The sequence below is a fragment of the Ostrea edulis genome, chromosome 9 (genome assembly GCF_947568905.1).
Source record: "Ostrea edulis chromosome 9, xbOstEdul1.1, whole genome shotgun sequence".
In the NCBI taxonomy this organism is placed as follows: Eukaryota; Metazoa; Mollusca; class Bivalvia; order Ostreida; family Ostreidae; genus Ostrea; species Ostrea edulis.
The window spans coordinates 33,873,460-33,891,835 of record NC_079172.1 but is presented as its reverse complement, the minus strand read 5'-3'; the positions used below and the strand labels follow the sequence as shown (position 1 = coordinate 33,891,835).

Here is an 18,376-nt window from a genome sequence, read left to right as displayed (position 1 = left end):
ACCCTTCGGTCTATAAGTTTTCTTGTTCACAACTTCTTGAAGGTACTCGGTGCAATCTCTGAAGACAGTGATCATTCATTGACAGACTTCACATTATGAAATGTAAATTCCATGCTTGTCTCACACAGGGTGTTATTTGGGTAGATTTACCCATCAATCACAGCGAAAGTTCAAACAATGACATCAAGATATACACTCTCTATCTTTACAATGCACTTGTGCTATCCTCCCGAGAGTTTACCCATGGCTTTGAAAAAGTCATTTATACAAGGCACCCCAATAACGATCATGAATACTAAGCACCATATGACCATGGACTAAATTATATCATGTAGTCAAAACATGAATTCTGAAGTATAAAGAAAGAGTGTGTCAAGAGGAAATTTAATATATTCCAAAATTAAACTGTTATGCATGACAGTCACAATATAAATCGAATAAAGATACGTTTCGAGTTAATATACATGTATGATATGTTATTTAGCTTTAAATAGGTGAATGCAATCACTCTTGGGTAGAATCAATCCAATTTGGTCTAAACTTTAAAAATACTACATTACAAAATAATCATTAATTTTCATAACATAAATGATATCAAATAAAAAGTAAAAAAAAAATCTTCAATTTTCAATTCTTAATTCCTATAGGTAGTATATTCTGATTAGGTACATCACGGGGAGAGTTTCCTAACGTAAAAAAAAACAAAAAAACAAACAAACTTAAAAAGCATCCTCATTCCATGCCTGTCAAATTGCCGCTTTGAATAGTGGTGTATCCATGATACCGCGGTTATGCTGTCACATAATGCAGTCTTCATCAGTCCTTATCTCTCTATCTATCTATATTTCAAAAAAAACCTGACGGATTGGGAGATTTGATGTGCGTATATATGTGTCCGGAAGTTTTATTAAGTTCATGCCTCCTGTTTCTCAACATGAATGTATAATATTTCGCTATATTCGTTTGATCGGATGGAGAGCTACAGGATTGCTCGTTTGCTGTTCGAAGATTTCCAGTAGATCTCTATCACCTACTTCTCCAATAGCAAGTAGAGGTTGTAGACATACTGGACCAGTTCTGCAGATAGGTAACGAATAGACCCCATTTTTGGGTAACATTTACTATCTTCAATATCAGTTTTAAAAAACGGTTCAACCGGTGATTTTGTAATGATAATAGTAGGGGTCTTATACCATACAACTTACAAATAAAATTAGTATTACCCCTTATTAGGGGGTGGTATGGTATAAGACCCCTACTATTATTATTACAGACAACATTATAATGCAGTTCCTGTGCTCAGCCACACGTGTGCCGAATGAAAACAAAACTTAATTGTTCATTCCCGTCTCATTCGATGACAGAAACAAGTAAGTTGATCTAGCCGCTTTTGTGGTTAATATCACCAAACATACACAAGAAAGAGGGTGTTGCATAGACGCGGGAATTTTTCCTAATCGGAGCTCCGTGCCAACATTCGTGACGTAGAACTGACCTTCATTCATATTTATACTCATTGCGCATTTGCCATTTAGATACCTGAAGGATTCCCCAGTACTAAGGACAAACCTAATACATTTTATGTGCCAATATATTATACATGTAGTTTAAAGATAATTTTTGAAATCGTGAAAATCAAATTGTCTTCTTTTTTCCTGAGTATCAGATACAATGTATACGGTTATATGTTACGAGTGTATAAAATATTCTATACTACTACAGTCCAAAAGTTCTTATACTCGTATGTTTTATTTTCTACAACCAACAGTTGACAACTGTACATGACTCTGGCCACAAAACAATATATGGGAAGTTTAATACGCATTAATAAAATTCAACATTATTCGAAGTACATGCACCTGTGAAATTTGATTCAACATAGGAATTTGCTACTGGAAGAGATATAAACTCAAACTGTTAACGATTATTTACCTCGTTTGGCCTTAAAGTTTTTCTTCCAAAGCTTTGCAAAGTTCACAACGGTTTTTCGTAAAAGGCACCATGCCTTTGTCAACAACTTTCATTCAGAAAAACATATAAGTTCTCGTTAGCAGCCTTGACTATCAAAACACAGATATTGCATGCTGTATTCGGCGTGTTTGTTGAGTCTTATTCACAAATTAAACAGTGTCCAGGTTGGAAGCTTATTTCAAACTCGGAACATGAAACACTAGAAGCGTGTTTCAATTAAGAATAAAAAAAAAATCTAGATGGAAAAGGAATATGGAAAAAAAATATGTTCGTGAGGGAGTCGAACCCGGTCGTTTCAAACATAGAAAATATCTTTATATTTGAGAGTCGACGACCTTATCCACTGAACCACGCAGCAGACCATACATTTCTGAGGAAAATTATCGTACAGGTGAAGTTGAAAATAATACTAGTGAAGTCGTTTCGATTTTTTCAAATTTACAAAAAATTGCCCTCGTGAAACAAAATGTCAAAGCGACAGTTTTTTTTAGAGGAAAAGAACATGCTCATGCTAAATTTATTTTGTTTCACGGAGGCAGTTTTTCTGAAATTCGGGGATATCCCTCCATTTTAACGCTAAAAATCATAAATCGCTTATTGCTTGATTTAAACTCGAAATATTTTGGCTATTTTTGTCAATACACGTCTTTTAAACTTATTTTCAAAAATTATTGAATCAAGACACGTTCCAATTGGTTTTGTCATATATTTGAATAACTTAAATTTTTCGATCTTTCATGCAACACCTTTAGGGAAAATAACATGAGACGTGCAACACCTTCTTTATCCAAGTGCAGGATTTTTCAACAATTCTTTCAGTGATTGTACTTTCAATTTCTCGAAGTGACAACATGACCTTCTAGCACCTATACAATCGGATCACGCGTTTGTCTTTTTTCTGTAACCGGTGGTTACGGAAATAGTCGAGTAGTTACGATTGGCACCTACAGTGTATAGTGACTACCTACGCTGTTTACAACTAGATAGATTTCATTTTTAACTGTTTAAACCCAGTTCAGATTGTAAACTTTTTTAATAAGTTGATGTTTATGATATTTATTGAAAATCAATTCAAGATTGGACTATTAAATTTTTTCAGCATTGTGCACTCTTTTCTTTTACGTTATGACATCACATTTTGCTTTCCACGACTCATTCTTCTACCCAGAGTTTCGTGCGCTCCTCGCACTACAGTATGTGAAGTTTGCGTAACGCGCCCTCTGGTGAGAGAATGTCTATGACTGTTCCGTTAATTGATACGTGCTTACCCAAAGAATAAGCCGGGAAATTTGAGATATATATGAAAAATGCACACATTAAAAAGATTTTAAAAATGTAAATATAAGCAATAAACTATTTTAGAAAATGTATGTAGTCCCATCACTGCAACGGTGTGTGCAAAAACAATTTCATAACACGCGTTAGCGCATTATTCAATTTGTATGCACACACCGTTGCAGTTATGAGACTACATCTTTCAAAAAATAATAATTCACTGCTTAAATATCATGTACCAAATCCAATTAAATACATGTAGACTAATGTATAATTGAATAGATCGAGAGAGAGAGAAAAAACGTATATGATAATAGAGCTGCTTTATACATAACATCAATAAAACAAACATTTTAAGCTTCCTGTTATGCAGTGCCATGTGTAACCACCTTTAATGGAAAAAAAGTTAGCGGATAGACGGACTACCCCCAGACTTAACATTCTATACTAAATAGGAAATGACAAAGTGGCCATACTTAAAACAGACATATTTATTCTCACTCTCAGACTCTTGAGCAATATGCAATTTCCTATTCCAAATTCTACCATTTGGAGGCAAATATAACTTTGCAGCAAGCTATAAGAAAATGACAGTGTCCAAAGAAAGCTTGCTTTAATTTTGAGATTGAGAAATGGTCCTCTGCAAACTGAGGATAGGGCGTCTCGTATAATTTGTTCAATACAGCTGTTTTAGCCCCAACTAATTGCATCACTGGTTTGTAGATAGTCATTATATATTCTAACTAGCACGCCTAACGTATTGACAAGTGATGATGAAGGTGATCACTCATCCTGCAGAAGTAAGTTTCATTCTTCCAAACATGCCTGATCAAAAATAGTTTAGATGTTACTATCTATTTTGCTTTATCAGACAGTTCATGCGAAGTTCTAAACATGTCGAAGACATCAGGACTCAAAGGAGAGGTGGATGGTATCTTGGAGAGGGTTTTGGTGGAATGCGGGGGACTTGGGAAACTTCAGTGGTTGCTAATGTTTGTTGTCCTTGGTAGCAAAGTCGCCATCACATGGAGCATGCTTATGATGACGTTTGCGGGGGCAACACCAGATTGGTGGTGCGCATGGAAGAACAAAACTTCTGGTTTGAATGACAGTTATTCAGAATCGCTTAAGTCATGCAAACCCCCTGTTAACTCTTCCGTAGAAGATACTTGTCTGTCGACACGCTTCAGTGATGATAAAAACACGATTGTTAACGAGGTAAGAATAACTGCAGGATAAATGCAAAAGTTATTCATAAATTTGTATTTTTGTTAGTTTGAAATACCCTCTCGAGAAATTTAAATCATATTGAGAGGTTGCTTATAAATGTATGTCTAACTATAGTATTTGTTTAACGTCCCCCAAGAGAATATTTCACTCATATGGAGACGTCACCATTACCGGTGAAAGGCTGCAAAATTTAGGCCTATGTTCGACGCTTACGGCCATTGAGCAGGGAGGGATCTTTATTGTGACACACCTGCTGTAACCTCGGTTTTGCGGTCTCATCCGAAGGACCGCCCCATTTAGTCGCCTCTTACGACAAGCAAGGAAACTGAGGATCTATTCTAACCCGTATCAACAAGGGATATTAACAAAGTGGATTTTATCATATCGTAAATTTGATAAAACACAAAAAACCAATAATGAAATAAAAGCACACAGTCAATGCAAAAACATCTTCATATATATGTATACATAAATTATATATTCAGGCTGTCGCAGCAAACCATACCTAAGAAAAACTAAGTGAACAGAACACTTTAAAACAGTTCAGGGTTGTTTTACTTTCAGTGGAGACTGATTTGTGACGAAGACTGGATAACATCTACCATCACCACTATCCAGATGGGCGGTCTCTTGGCCAGTGGATTTATCGCGGGTCAAGTGGCGGACCTTATTGGTCGTAAACCCACTTTCTTTATATCCCTCATCTTGCTCGCCGTCAGCAATCTGGCATGCGCTTTCTCCAACACTTGGCAGATGTTCGCTGTGTTTCGTTTCGTGATCGGTCTGGCCTGCGGAATGTATCTGACTGTCTTCTTTAACTTTGTTCTGGAATTCATCCCTACCATGTACCGGGCTATGGTGATGGCGATCCCAGCTTGGCCCGTATTTGCGGCGTTTTTTGGTTTAGTTTCCTGGTGGCTTAGGGACTGGCAGTACCTCCACTACGCCACTGCAGCTGTCACTGTACCTTTCCTTCTTGGGATTTTGTAAGTCCATCATTCATTCTGGCCTTTCCTATTAATGACAATATAGCAGAATAACATAATCCATGTTATTTTTACACAACCTTTCCTATGTCGGATATGTAAGTTGCATTTATTACCTTTGATATGCATGCACTTTTGTGGCGAAACTTACTGTTCATTTGGATGATGATAGCGTTCATTCGTACATGTACGTCTTGCAGTGTGGTGCCAGAGAGTTTCAGATGGTTGGTGTCACATTTCAAAACAAAAGAAGCGGAATTAGTTATAGAACGAATTGCTTCTATTAACGGTAGACAAAAACCGGATGTGACGAAACTTATTGAGATAATTCAGAAAGAGGCTGAAATGGAGAGCGATAAGAAATATTCAATCCTGGATATATTCCGAAATGCAACACTAGCGAAACATTCATTCTTTCTTTGGTTTATATGGTGAGCAGTTTAAATATCAAATACAAATTGAAGTAAATGTTAAAAGTATCTGTGTAAATGATATCATTTTACGTTCTGTTAGCTATAGTAAATGTGTTTTATTATAGTGTATTAAAGTTTTTAAAGTGTTAACTATAGAGTTGATTATTTTGTTGTAGTACAGTTTATTATATTACTACAGCAAACTAAATATATCTTGTTGATTAAGGTAGCTGTCCTGTACACACTCGCTCTCCCCGATACACAGGACAGTGACCGCCCAGTATTACGACGGTTCGATGGCCCGATAGTCTGACGGGCCGGTATGTCAATAAGTAAGATGGCATGGATAACTTAATGAGTTTGTATAATTTAATCATTAAATCAGATAATAAAATGAATGTTGCTGGGATTTTTTAGTCAATACGATGATTTAGTCATCTTCGAAGTACAGTATTCACCTCGTCCTTTGGGCTCGGTGAATATTGTACTACTCAGGCGGCTTAATCACTGTATTGACCTCAAATACAGCAATATTTGTATAATGTTACATTTTTGATCAATTTGTTAGTCACTGGTATCTGTTAATTTTATTGCAAAAAAAATTGCATAATAAGGGGAAATTTGGTTATAATTTTCTCATTTTTACTAAGAAATCAGAGAAATGGAAAGTTGTTTTAAAACAGCATTCCTCCTATGTTTCAAACATCAGCTTATACCACAGGTATGTGTTTGAGTAACAGGCATTCTGATAAGTTGGGTCTGGTAATAGTAAGGAGAATGATGTCCTACAGAGGAAAACCGAAAAAGGGGGTCAGTAAAAGTCATACAAACATACAAATATTTCCAGTATTAGATGACATTATCTTAATATTTATGCTATAAACATTATAAATTTACTAGGAATGGAATAAACATGTTGTTTCTCGGCTGCATTTCCTAAAAATAACCTTGATACAAACTAGTGTAAACATTTTCTTCGTTACGGACGCCATTTAATGGCATGGCATTGTAATGTACAATCTCAATCGGTTACTTAGTGGTATTTTCAGTTTTATTCCAAATTTTTTTAGAGGGGATATTTACCAGCATAATATGCTTCATTTGTAATATATTTTTAATAGGGGCATATTGCACGCCTTCTCGTAACAACTTTTACAATTAACTCACTTCTTTTAAGGTCTTGACTCACCTGGATAACGACACCGGGGCTTTGTTTTTCTTTTGTTTGTTCTGTTTGCTTTTTAGGCTTTTCTTTTTTTTTCTTTTTTTTCCTTTTTTGCCAACAAACATGGTTATTCCAGGTATTATGAATGAATGTTATTTTTGCCAAATCATACCATTAATGTGAACAAGTTTTTTTTTAAATTTACCTTCTGTACGCGACAGCTCATTGTAACACTCATTTTGTATTGATTGATTATACAGATTAAAACTTACAACACGTGTAGCAGTCTTTCATCATCGACCAACATATCATTTGCCTCATTATCTTGATAACAATTTCATAGACTACTAAATTCATATTCATACACAAAGACCTAGTCAGTTAGATCTCAAAATGATGTAACAATTTTATCATGTCAAGGAGTAAGACACGGAGAGACTTAAATATAACATTGAAAGGCAATAATTATTTTTTAAAAAGTTATGTGTTTTGGCCAGATTTCAAAGCAATCCGGTTTAAAGCTAGATGATGTTTGTCCGTCCGTGTAAAAAATTGGTTGAATTTCTCTGCAATGGTAAGGGTCATTTACTACATATTTTGCCTGTACTTCATCAGTTAGAAGTTTTAATTTCCATAAATACCGGGTTTCTCTGATTTAGTTCACACTGAATGTCATTCACTTGAATGATTTTGGTCAGAAATTGATTGTCTGATTTATAATCAGGTCGTGCCGATTATGGCGGTTTCTGGTAATTTCCATAAAATAATTCCTGACATGAATAAATTTTAACTCTATTAATTAAAATTTTTGGTGATGGTCAACATGTCGGACTATCGGAATATTGGACCGTCGGACTATCGGGCCGTCGGACTATCGGACCGTCGGAATACTGGGCTTGAACCACACATGACTTTAATTTACTCCCTTCTTCCACTCTCCGTGATATATTTGTATCTTAACCCTTTCCTAGGCTGGCAAGTGGTTACTCCTACTATGCAATATCTTTCGGCGTTGAGGAACTTTCCGGCGACCTCTACCTCAATATGTTCCTGCTGAGTGCTGTGGAGATCCCTGCTCAAGCAATCACGTGGTTCTTCAATAACTGGTGAAACAAATCATTGATATTTTTCAAACAACTAAATAATCCAAATAATACATTTGCTTTTAGTATATCTATGTACATTTCAATTCTTTCTATAAGCTACTGTGAAAATTGACTGGTTACTAAACTTCTTGTTCTTTTTAGTATCGGCAGACGATGGTCATGCTTCCTATTTTATATGATTGCTGCTGCTGGTGGGTTGGCTGTGGGGATTGTGCAAGTCATCAGTAAGTTTAACGGAAAATATGTAATTAAGACCGGAGTAGAATAAGTCTACATTTCAACTTTGTCTGGGCCTCTGAACATGTTGAAGAGAAACGGAATCCACAGGGGATATGGCACCAGGGCGAGGTTATATGACTCCTGCTAAAATCCATTACACCAGATAGTCTTTGAATTTCTTCTTTACTCCTTATATGTACCATCGTCAACCGGCCATGGTGACCCAGTGGTTAAAGTTTTGCTTCATGTCCAGGATGTTATAGATTCGGGCCCTAGTCGTACCTTGTCCGCGTCCGATTTAAGATACAAAAATAGAGACTGCTCCCTCAGCTTAAAGTCTTAGAACTTTGGAAGAGACATTACAAATCGATGTCCTATGTTGTAACAGATGTTGACACTATCAATAACTCTCATGCTACAGCACTGAACTTCAATTATAGGTTTAAATCTAAAGACTAACTGTGCTTCTTTTTAGCTGATCAGTTTTTTGTATTCGTGTGAGAAAGACTCTATTCAAAATATTCTATAGGAGGAAATTTTTTAGCAGTGGCATTTAACTCGACATATAAATGCATCGACGACGTTTTCTCTATTAACAATATTCACTTTTATTCGTATGTTGATTCTCTATGCATATGTAACCCAGTGAACTCAACACCACAATATTATTCCACATATCGTCCTTCGGATGATTAATTGACTATAGTTTTACGCCGTTTTTGGCAATATTTCAGCCAATTTACGGCGGTTAACTAATTGACATGTTAGGTTGTGGGTGTTTGGGTTTCCCTGACGGTCCCCAGTGAGCCTACTCTTTTCGAAAGTCAGGGAAATGATCTTTTGCGTGCCAAGGCGTTTGTGATCCTTGACCCGGGGCACCCTTTGACGTCCCATCCGACGGACATAAAAGTTAAAAATACAGAAACAGGTAAAAACAAAGATCTTTTCATGTATATAAACAGTTGTAATATAAAAGTATTGAAAGTGTTTCTGCAAAAATCGCATTCTTGTAAATATTGTATAATATAATGATTGTCAATGTTTTTAAAAAGATTTTGCATGGATTGCACATTACCAAATAGTCTTTTCCGTATCAGCGTAAAATCACTGCAATCTAAAAAGAATGTGATACATAGTTAATGGACTTAATAGGTAAGAATGAGTCAATTTTGAATGTCCGATGCGTATTCTTGAAATAATCACTTCGTCCTGGCGATTCATTACGATGGTACACGGATTGTTCACTTTATTTTGAATAGAATATAGTTTACTTGTGTGAAAGGTGAAGATAACAAACAGTGATCAATCTCATAAATCCTATAAACATTACAAAATAGATAGTTGGGCAAACACGGACCCCTGGACACACCAGAGGTGAGACCAGGTGCCTAGGAGGAGAAAGCATCCCCTGGCGAACTGTCACACCATCCGTGAGCCCTATATCTTGATCAGGTGTCACAGAAAACCCAATACATTTGCCACAGAGAATTTACATATAGTTTTTTGAGATATTTTAAATCAATGTAGGGAATTTTAAAGTGTGCAATATGATCTTGACGTGCATTTTTGTCGTTTTGTCTGCTTTTGAGTTGCCAGGGATACCATGAGACCGCAAAAAACCGAGGCCCCGTGTCACAGCAGGTGTGGAACGATAAAGATCCCTCCCTGTTCCAAGACCGTAAGCGTAAGGCCTAAATTTTGTAGCCTTTCACCGACAACGGTGACGTCTCTATCTGAGTGAAAAATTATCGAGTGGGATGTTAAAAATATACAAACAATCCATATGGTGTTTCTGTATCTCTACCGATTTGATACCCTTTAAAACTGAAACAGTCTATTGACAAATGGTTTGGTGTTACAGGGTTTTCTACAATCTCGTTTAAATTCATAAATGTATTTCTCAAATTCTACGATAGTTATAATGATTTTATATGCATATAACACCTTTCATTAGGTCGAATGCTGTATGAACAATTTGCATACTGATTCTGACTACGGAATCCCCGTTCACCTAATCAATATATAGATTTCACAGTAGGTGTAACAGGTCAACAGGGGGTGTTTTTTCCACAAAGTCACTTAATTCCACCCTTGATGTTTCTAGGGGCCTGTGTGGTTGCCTTACCTTCAATTTTGTATCTTTTATAGGATTTATGAGGTTAATCACTGCACGATAACACTATCTTGAACTTTCTCATATGGACTCAATACGAAATGCAGTTTACTTGAATTTTGGTCCTGTTTCATCATACTAGTAATCACATCTATAATTAAATACACAACTATTAACAATGGTCCCCTCCTTATCATTCGAAACGATTTAAAAGAACTAATAGATGAACCCAAATCTACTGTACAAAGTCAGCAAATCTGGTAATGGTTACTAGAGGTCGACAAAGAACAACTACTGTGGAATCATTAGAATTTTCGTGGAATTCGTGGGTACCCCTCATTAATGAATTTACTTCCTCGACGAATAAAGAATCATAATTACATTCCCGAGTTATCTTTCTTACAAATATATAAATCCACGAAATTACGTCCCCACGAACCCGTAAAAATTCAGTAATCCACGAAAATTGGCCCCCACGAATTTAAATGATTCTACAGTATTAACTGTCTTGTTTAAAATCCAACACCTTACAGAAATCCTTAGTGCATGTTATTTGAAAAAGTCCACAGTGGGTCTAATCATGGCAAGGGCGTGCTTTTCGACGGGGACCACGAATTTGATGTATGTGAGGAGGAAATTCAGAGTGAGTTGTCCTCTATAGGTGTGGTCTCTGTTAATAGATTCACGAAAAAACCTCAATGAAGTTTAAACACTAATCTGTAAACCATTACCTTTGTACAGCAATACCTCTTGATATATATTTGAATGATATGGAATATTAGATGTAGTACTCATGGTAACAATGCATCATTTTTTTATAATAGTAAATAGCATATAGTTTACAACTGTAAATATGTGAAAAGATTTCATTTTCCAATTCAAAACCTCTCCGTAGATCCTGCGAATAGTTCCACCATCATCAACGGGTGTGCCATGGTGGCAAAACTGGGCGTGGCAGCAGCGTGGGCGGCTCTCATGACGTTTACGACAGAGACTTACCCTACGGTAGTAAGGTAACAATACATATATATGTACAGGCTTTGTACATAGCAAGATGAGTTGTCTATAATATGGGGATATGAAAAAGTGAAGAAAACGAACAGTGACCAAAATCCTATAAAGAATACAAGATTGAATAACAGCACACACATGGTCCCCTGGAACACTTGTCACCTATAACAAACAATATTCCTATATTTGTCGAACTGTCAAATCGTTGGGTTTTTTGTTGGTCTAGTTCTTAACATCAAACAAAATATTGTTTAATACGGCACATATGCCTTTAAAGAACACAAAGCTAAGAGTAGGACAAACACGAACACCTGGAAATATGAGAGGCGGGATCATACGTCTCTAAATTAAAAATAGGTCTAACAGGGACCCTTAGGCATACCAGAGATGTGTTTGCAAGAAATCCCTGAGTAAAGAAGAGTTTGCTACGATTACTTGATTTGTCGAGGTATTGACCTCCGCTATAGCACCAGACCCTCTGATCCTTAGGCTATTGGTGTTACCACTTTGGTAGAAGCTTCTCCATTATTACTCTGTAGAGAGTTTTAATTGATTATTTAAGGAGTCAATAAAGTTTCTAAAAGAAATCATGCATTATGACATAATAAACAATAAAACTCACAATAGCATCATTACCACTAACCTACATGTAGGTGCAATGCACTTCTTCATTGGAACCTTGACTATGCGTACAGTTTGTCCTCAAGATACCATGGGCACATTTAAAACTGCCTTTGACTCCACCCAAGACTTCATATGGACCCCCCCCCCCCCCCCTGGGGGTTATAATGCACACGTATATGTATGTACCAATCAGCAAGATATCGGTGAATCATATCAATTCATTTCAAATGAGACAAACCTTTTATACACACCGGACTCGTTTGCTTAAAACTTTGATATGATCAGGTCTTCCAACAGTCTGTTGGAAATCCCATGGGCACGAATTGTGCTTCTTTGTTAGCTGACCTGTTTTTATATTTGTATGAATCAGAATTTATTCAAAACCCTTTACGTGAGAAGAAAAATCTCTTGTTATGACCTTCAATTCGACATTTAGATATATCCAGATGTTTTATCTATTAACAGTAATAATTTTCATTCATATATCTATTCAATATATCCCTGTGAACGCGAAATAAAAGACACCACAGAGTCGTCCACTTTTGCTTCATATTTACACATGTAGATATTTTATTGAAAGTAGATATTAACGTCAAACTAGCAACTCAACTTTATGACAAACGGGATGATTTTAACTTCTCCATCGTCAACTTCCTATATTTATGTAGTTATATTCCATTATCACATGTATAGGGTTGTTTATTTTTTTCAACTGATGAAAAGCGAAAATAACGAACAGTGATAAATACCATAACTCCTATAAGCAATACAAAATAGAGAGTTGGGCAAAGACCCCTGGATATACCAGAGGTGGGATCTGGTGTCTAGAAGAAGTAAGCATCCCCTGTCGATCGGTCACACCCGCCGTGAGCCCTATATCTTGATCAGATAAACGGAATTATACTTAGTTAAAATCAGTGTGCCAAGAACGGCCTAACAATCGGTATGAAACACGTCAGAGAGCATTTGATCCAATGATAGGTTGTTTTGGCAAACTAGATCGTTATAAGTTATAACGACCATAGAATTTGCGAAATGGTGACTTTTAACGTGACTGTTGAAACCCCAGCAGCATCTCAACTTGTTTGTCAATAGCCTGCCTCGATTTAAAAACTGATCATACACAGAGCAAGCGCTTGCATATCGAATCACAATGGAATAAAACTTGTCAGGAATTTTAGCATTGTTACACCGTACATAGAGAAAAAAGTCACAACTGGTATTCCATGCAAGGTGAAGATAACGAACAGTGATCAATCTCATAACTCCTACAAGCAATACAAAATAGATAGTTGGGCAAACACGGACCCCTGGATACACCAGAGGTGGGATCATGTGCCTAGGAGGAGTAAGCATCCCCTGTCGACCGGTCACACCCGCCCTGAGCCCTATAATGAATTGTAATATTCTATTTATCAAATACTGCACTTTTTCATGCTTAAGTATTTCATACGAACGGAAGAGTATTTTTAATGGTTTTTTGTTTTTAAATTTGATAGTCCGAAAGCTGATTTTATAAAAAATAATATTCTTGTTATCACATGCGGGTTACGTTTTTAGCATTTTAAAGGCAGATCAAGGAATATTTGATACGTTACTTTTCTATGACAAAAACCTTGACACAATGATTTACTCTAGTAAAAACTTTGTTACTCTGAATTAATCTGATACATTGATTAACTATGGTGCATATAAAAACGTTGATTTATCAATTTTGATTAACTATGGTAAAAACTGTTATGCATTGATTTACTACAGTAAAACCATTGATTTAATATGGTGAAAATATTGATATGTTGATTGTAACGAGCGAATGTGTAATTTCTGGCTTGATGTGCATTTTTGCACGCCGGTCTGATATTCGGACCGGTCCTTGATGTCGGCTATTGTGACGTCACCCGTATCACGCAGTGCAGAATCTGGATAATAATTACCAAGTATGATTATGATATGTACTATATTACTGATGATCTGGGTCCAGCTGCACAAAACTTAGTTTAAGGTTAACTGACAGTTAATTTCAAGGTCATGCTATATAAATGTATAACAGTTAATGGCAAGTTAACTGTCAGTTAAAGTAAACTAACAGTCGTGCAACTGGATATCCAATCTAATTAAATAAAATCTTCTCTTACCGTCACACTGAAGAAGGGTCTGACAGCATTGCATTTGAGCCCATGTTATTGACCTCAATCATATGAATAATTCAATAAATATTCGAACAATAACAATAACTTGACAAAGAATCAATCAGGAATCGTTTTACTGAAGCAAGTTCATAAATATAGCGTCGATCTATAAAACGTTAATTAAAATTCAAAATATCAGTGTTCAAGGAAGAGCAATGCGGGGCTTATGTGTAATCACATGTTGCTTATGAATAATTAATAGCTTACTGTACTTTCCTCGTAATCAGAAAGTATATCTATGTAATTACAAAATTGATTGTATATATTTTTTTATTCAGAAACATTGGATACGGATGTGCGAATTCCATTTCACGTATTGGCGGAATGGCAGCTCCACAAATCGTATTACTGGTAAATTTTTCAAAAAGTTTTGAACTTTTTCCTCGATATTGAAATGGAGCCGAATTGCATTCCACCGTTCCAACGACTCAACCAGTGTTTAACGTCTCCTCCAACACGATGCAGCATAAATCCAGTCACCACTTGTTATCTTCCTTTATATTTAATTCAGCTGTTAACCATTGCACCTTTAATTTGGCGTATAATCCATTTAAATCTGCACAGTAACTGTTCCTGACCTGAACGCACAGCCATGCCGTTTTGTTGTTGTTTTCATTCTTGCCTATATGTATTCCTACGCGCCATTTCAGAAACGTTAATTCAAGCTTTTTGACGGGAGAAACTATTTGTTTTTCTATCTTAAAAACATAATTAAATGATAAGAAATAAAACTTATAATTCTTTGTTTGATGCATGTATCAAACGAAACACTGGACGGAAAACTTTTTCATCAATGCGCGTAGAATTATAAGTTTCATTTCTTAATTAAATCAATATTAATCTATCATGTATTTTAAATTACCCGCCGCTAAGAGAGCGGCCATTGATGTTTAATTTATGACGTCACACCGTCTGTTCCGGTTTATTTCATCAGTAGCACTGTAAACATGACAAGTCACGAACAGTTAAGTTTGGAGCTGTGTAGATTTGAGCCCGTTCTTTCGCAAGAAGATTTTATGAAAAGAAGACGTTCAGTCGAGTCACAGACCAGGCAGACGGTAAACGTTTCTTCATACAAATGTCTCGTACCTCAACTTGTCATTACGCAAATAATGGATCCACAGTTTACGTAGTCTTTCCTTTTCAAATGAATTGGTTGGGTCGGGAATTTCGAGAAAAAAACTTTTTCACATTTCCCCTTCGCAATAATGCAATTAACTGCTTGACAGGAAGGCATCAATCTATTTATTCGTAAGATCTACCACATGCACATCTTTGATGATCTTAGAATCTCATCAAAACCGGAATAGACGGTGTGACGTCAAAATTATTGATTTTTGTGGTCTTGAATACAAAAGAGTTCCACATCATGGCAGCCTCTATAGATAGCGGGGATTTCAATTTTTAACGTTTTCAAATTAGTACGTATACTGAAGCTTATCTATGCCGTATATCAACTGAATAGTATGACAAATATTTATCATATAATTAATCCAATCATTTATCATGTAAAAATCTTTTGGGTTGCCTTTCCCTTTAATACACAATAAAATCAATAAATAACATCAAGTATTGGATTTGTTTTACTGCACCTGTTTGTATGTATGTCAAATGTTTTACATTTGCTGTTGTGTTACTGATTTTGTTTTACTTTTCTGTCACAAGAAGGGATTCCCATTGTAGCAAGCGAAGAAAGACATAACAGAGAATCGTTCATTTTGTATTGCAACCTTATTCTATTTTCTGATTTTCAGAGTAAATCCGTCACTGGTTTGATGTATTTTCTGTGTGGCGCACTTATGTTTTTGTCCGCCCTGTCTGCAGCGCTAGTACCAGACACTAAAGGGAGAGATATGGAAAACCACATTCGGAAATCAGAAAAATCCGAAAAACAGGAGTTTTATAAAATTACCAATGGTAGGTAAATGCTTTACGTGAATAACTATTGAAGAACAAATGTGAATTTTCTTTCTTTGTTTTTTTGGGTCACCTGAGTTTCTCAGATGGCCTGTTGTCGTTAGTCTTCGTCCGTCATCATGCGTCGTCCGTTAACAATTTTACATTTTTAACTCCTTGAAAACTAGTAAGCCAATTGCTACCATTAATGGTGTGAATCATCTTAAGGATACGAGGAATTCAAATTGTAAAATATATATATTGTGAAATTTATTACTTTACCACCCCCAGGGCCTCATGGACGGGACCAAATATGCTTTTAAAAAGGCCGTATTTTTCAAAATTCTGCTGCTTTATTCCCACACATGTGACAGAAAAACTAAAGGCATGTTGATGATGTCCATGAAGCTCTATACATATCAGAATTGTGAAATTCATGGCTCTTACATGCATATCAGGGTTGAAGCCCCAGGAAGGCCAATACAGTGAACATGTATTAGCTCTTAGAAAATCGTCTTCTCTACTCCGATATATATTTAAAAAGAACTACATGTAAATGTATGGTTATGGTGTCCATGAAGCTCTCTACCTAAATTGTAAAATTCATGGCTCCTGGGTCAGGAGTTCAGGAGACCCTAGGGTGGGGACAGTATGGCCATATAGTGAAAATGTATTCCTTCTCCACTTCCATATATATATTTGAAAAAACTAAATGCATGATTATGTTATCCAATAAGTTGTCTACTTTTAAAAATTGTGAAATTCATGGTCCCTGGACCAAGGGTTCACACCTTTATGGTTGCAAAAATGTATGAAATGCTTATTTTTCATCTCTACTTTCACAGTTATTGGAGATAAACTATATGCATGTTTCAGATGTCTGTGGTGATGTCATCTTCTTAAATTATGAAATTCACGTCCCATGAGTCAGGGATTTAGGCTTTCTGGAGGGGGGGGGGTGTTGAGGGGTGGGGTATGTCAAAATGATTGATATGCTCAACCTCCCATTGTTCCTTCTTCAGTAATTATATGCATATTTTGAAAACTCATATACATGAGCACAAAATGCTCCATATTGAGGCTTGAATGCAAATATGACACTCTCTGTATGGGCTATGATACTCAGGTGACCGTTAAAACCAGTGGGCCACTTGTTTTTTCTTTCATGTTGATGTTGAATGTTATGATTTATTATCATCACGTATATTGAAAATTAAAGATAACATTTACGAAAATGCAAATATCAATGGTTATAACGTTAGAGTACATGTATATATATATATATATGTGTATATATATATATATATATATATATATATATATATATATATCCAAATTGTGTTTTTAAAAAAAATCACAGTGTCCGGTATAAAATATTAAAAGAAATCGAATAAACAGTACACAAAGTTAAAAATTTAACGCAAGCGCTTTCATTTTATAATCCTCAGGCGTTACATTTTAAAAATAGTTTTGAAATGGTTTGACGTCATAAAGGCGTCCTAACATTTCACGTACATAACGACGTCATAAACGAATGAAGGGAAAAGGATTTTACGTTAAGCATATTATGACGTCATAGATAATAACAGTAAACATATTTTACAGTAAGCTATTGAGAGCCGGTTTTAAAGTCTTAATAAAGTGTCTTTCTTTTTCTCGTCGGGAAATAGTATTTTCTGTATACAGTTTATAAAACGGAAATACACTGAATTGTCCGTGGCCACACACATCTATATGTTCACTAACTTTAATTTTTCTGTATTCGGGTGCTGAAATGTGTTGTTTATGAACTCGTATACGAGTTCGCAGAGTAGTTCCAGTTTCACCGATATAATGTTTTCCACAGCCAGCACATCTTATAACATAAATTAAATTTTTGGTGGAGCACGTCATATCTGAATTTACCGTAAATTCCTTGTTGTTAAATTCGAACGAACTTCCTTCCCTTAAGTATGGGCACGTTCCGCATCGCCGATCGTCACATTTGGTAACGGTGAAAAATTTTTTGTTGGACTTTTCCTGAAAATTAGATTTACATAACAGTCTCCTAAGATTTTTCGGTTGTCTCTTGCTGTTGATAAAAGTATATTTCTTCATAATTTTCCCCATTTTTTCATCTGTTTTTAGTAGGTCGTTGAGTTGCCGAACGATAGGTGTAACATTAGAGTTCCTTGGGTT

The 18,376-nt window shown here is 35.9% G+C and overlaps 1 protein-coding gene across 1 annotated transcript in view; it reads left to right on the top strand.

Annotated features, from left to right (window-relative positions):
* Window positions 1-335: 335 nt before the first annotated feature.
* Window positions 336-18,376, top strand: part of LOC125658801 (organic cation transporter protein-like) — a 32,159-nt gene continuing 14,118 nt past the window's right edge. The window contains exons 1-9 of the mRNA XM_048890223.2: window positions 336-1,087; window positions 4,118-4,464; window positions 5,041-5,462; window positions 5,663-5,893; window positions 8,012-8,146; window positions 8,288-8,370; window positions 11,374-11,491; window positions 14,581-14,653; window positions 16,057-16,219. Coding sequence (XP_048746180.2) covers window positions 916-1,087; window positions 4,118-4,464; window positions 5,041-5,462; window positions 5,663-5,893; window positions 8,012-8,146; window positions 8,288-8,370; window positions 11,374-11,491; window positions 14,581-14,653; window positions 16,057-16,219 — 1,744 coding nt within the window. The 5' untranslated portion in view covers window positions 336-915. The remainder of the gene's footprint in view (window positions 1,088-4,117; window positions 4,465-5,040; window positions 5,463-5,662; window positions 5,894-8,011; window positions 8,147-8,287; window positions 8,371-11,373; window positions 11,492-14,580; window positions 14,654-16,056; window positions 16,220-18,376) is intronic.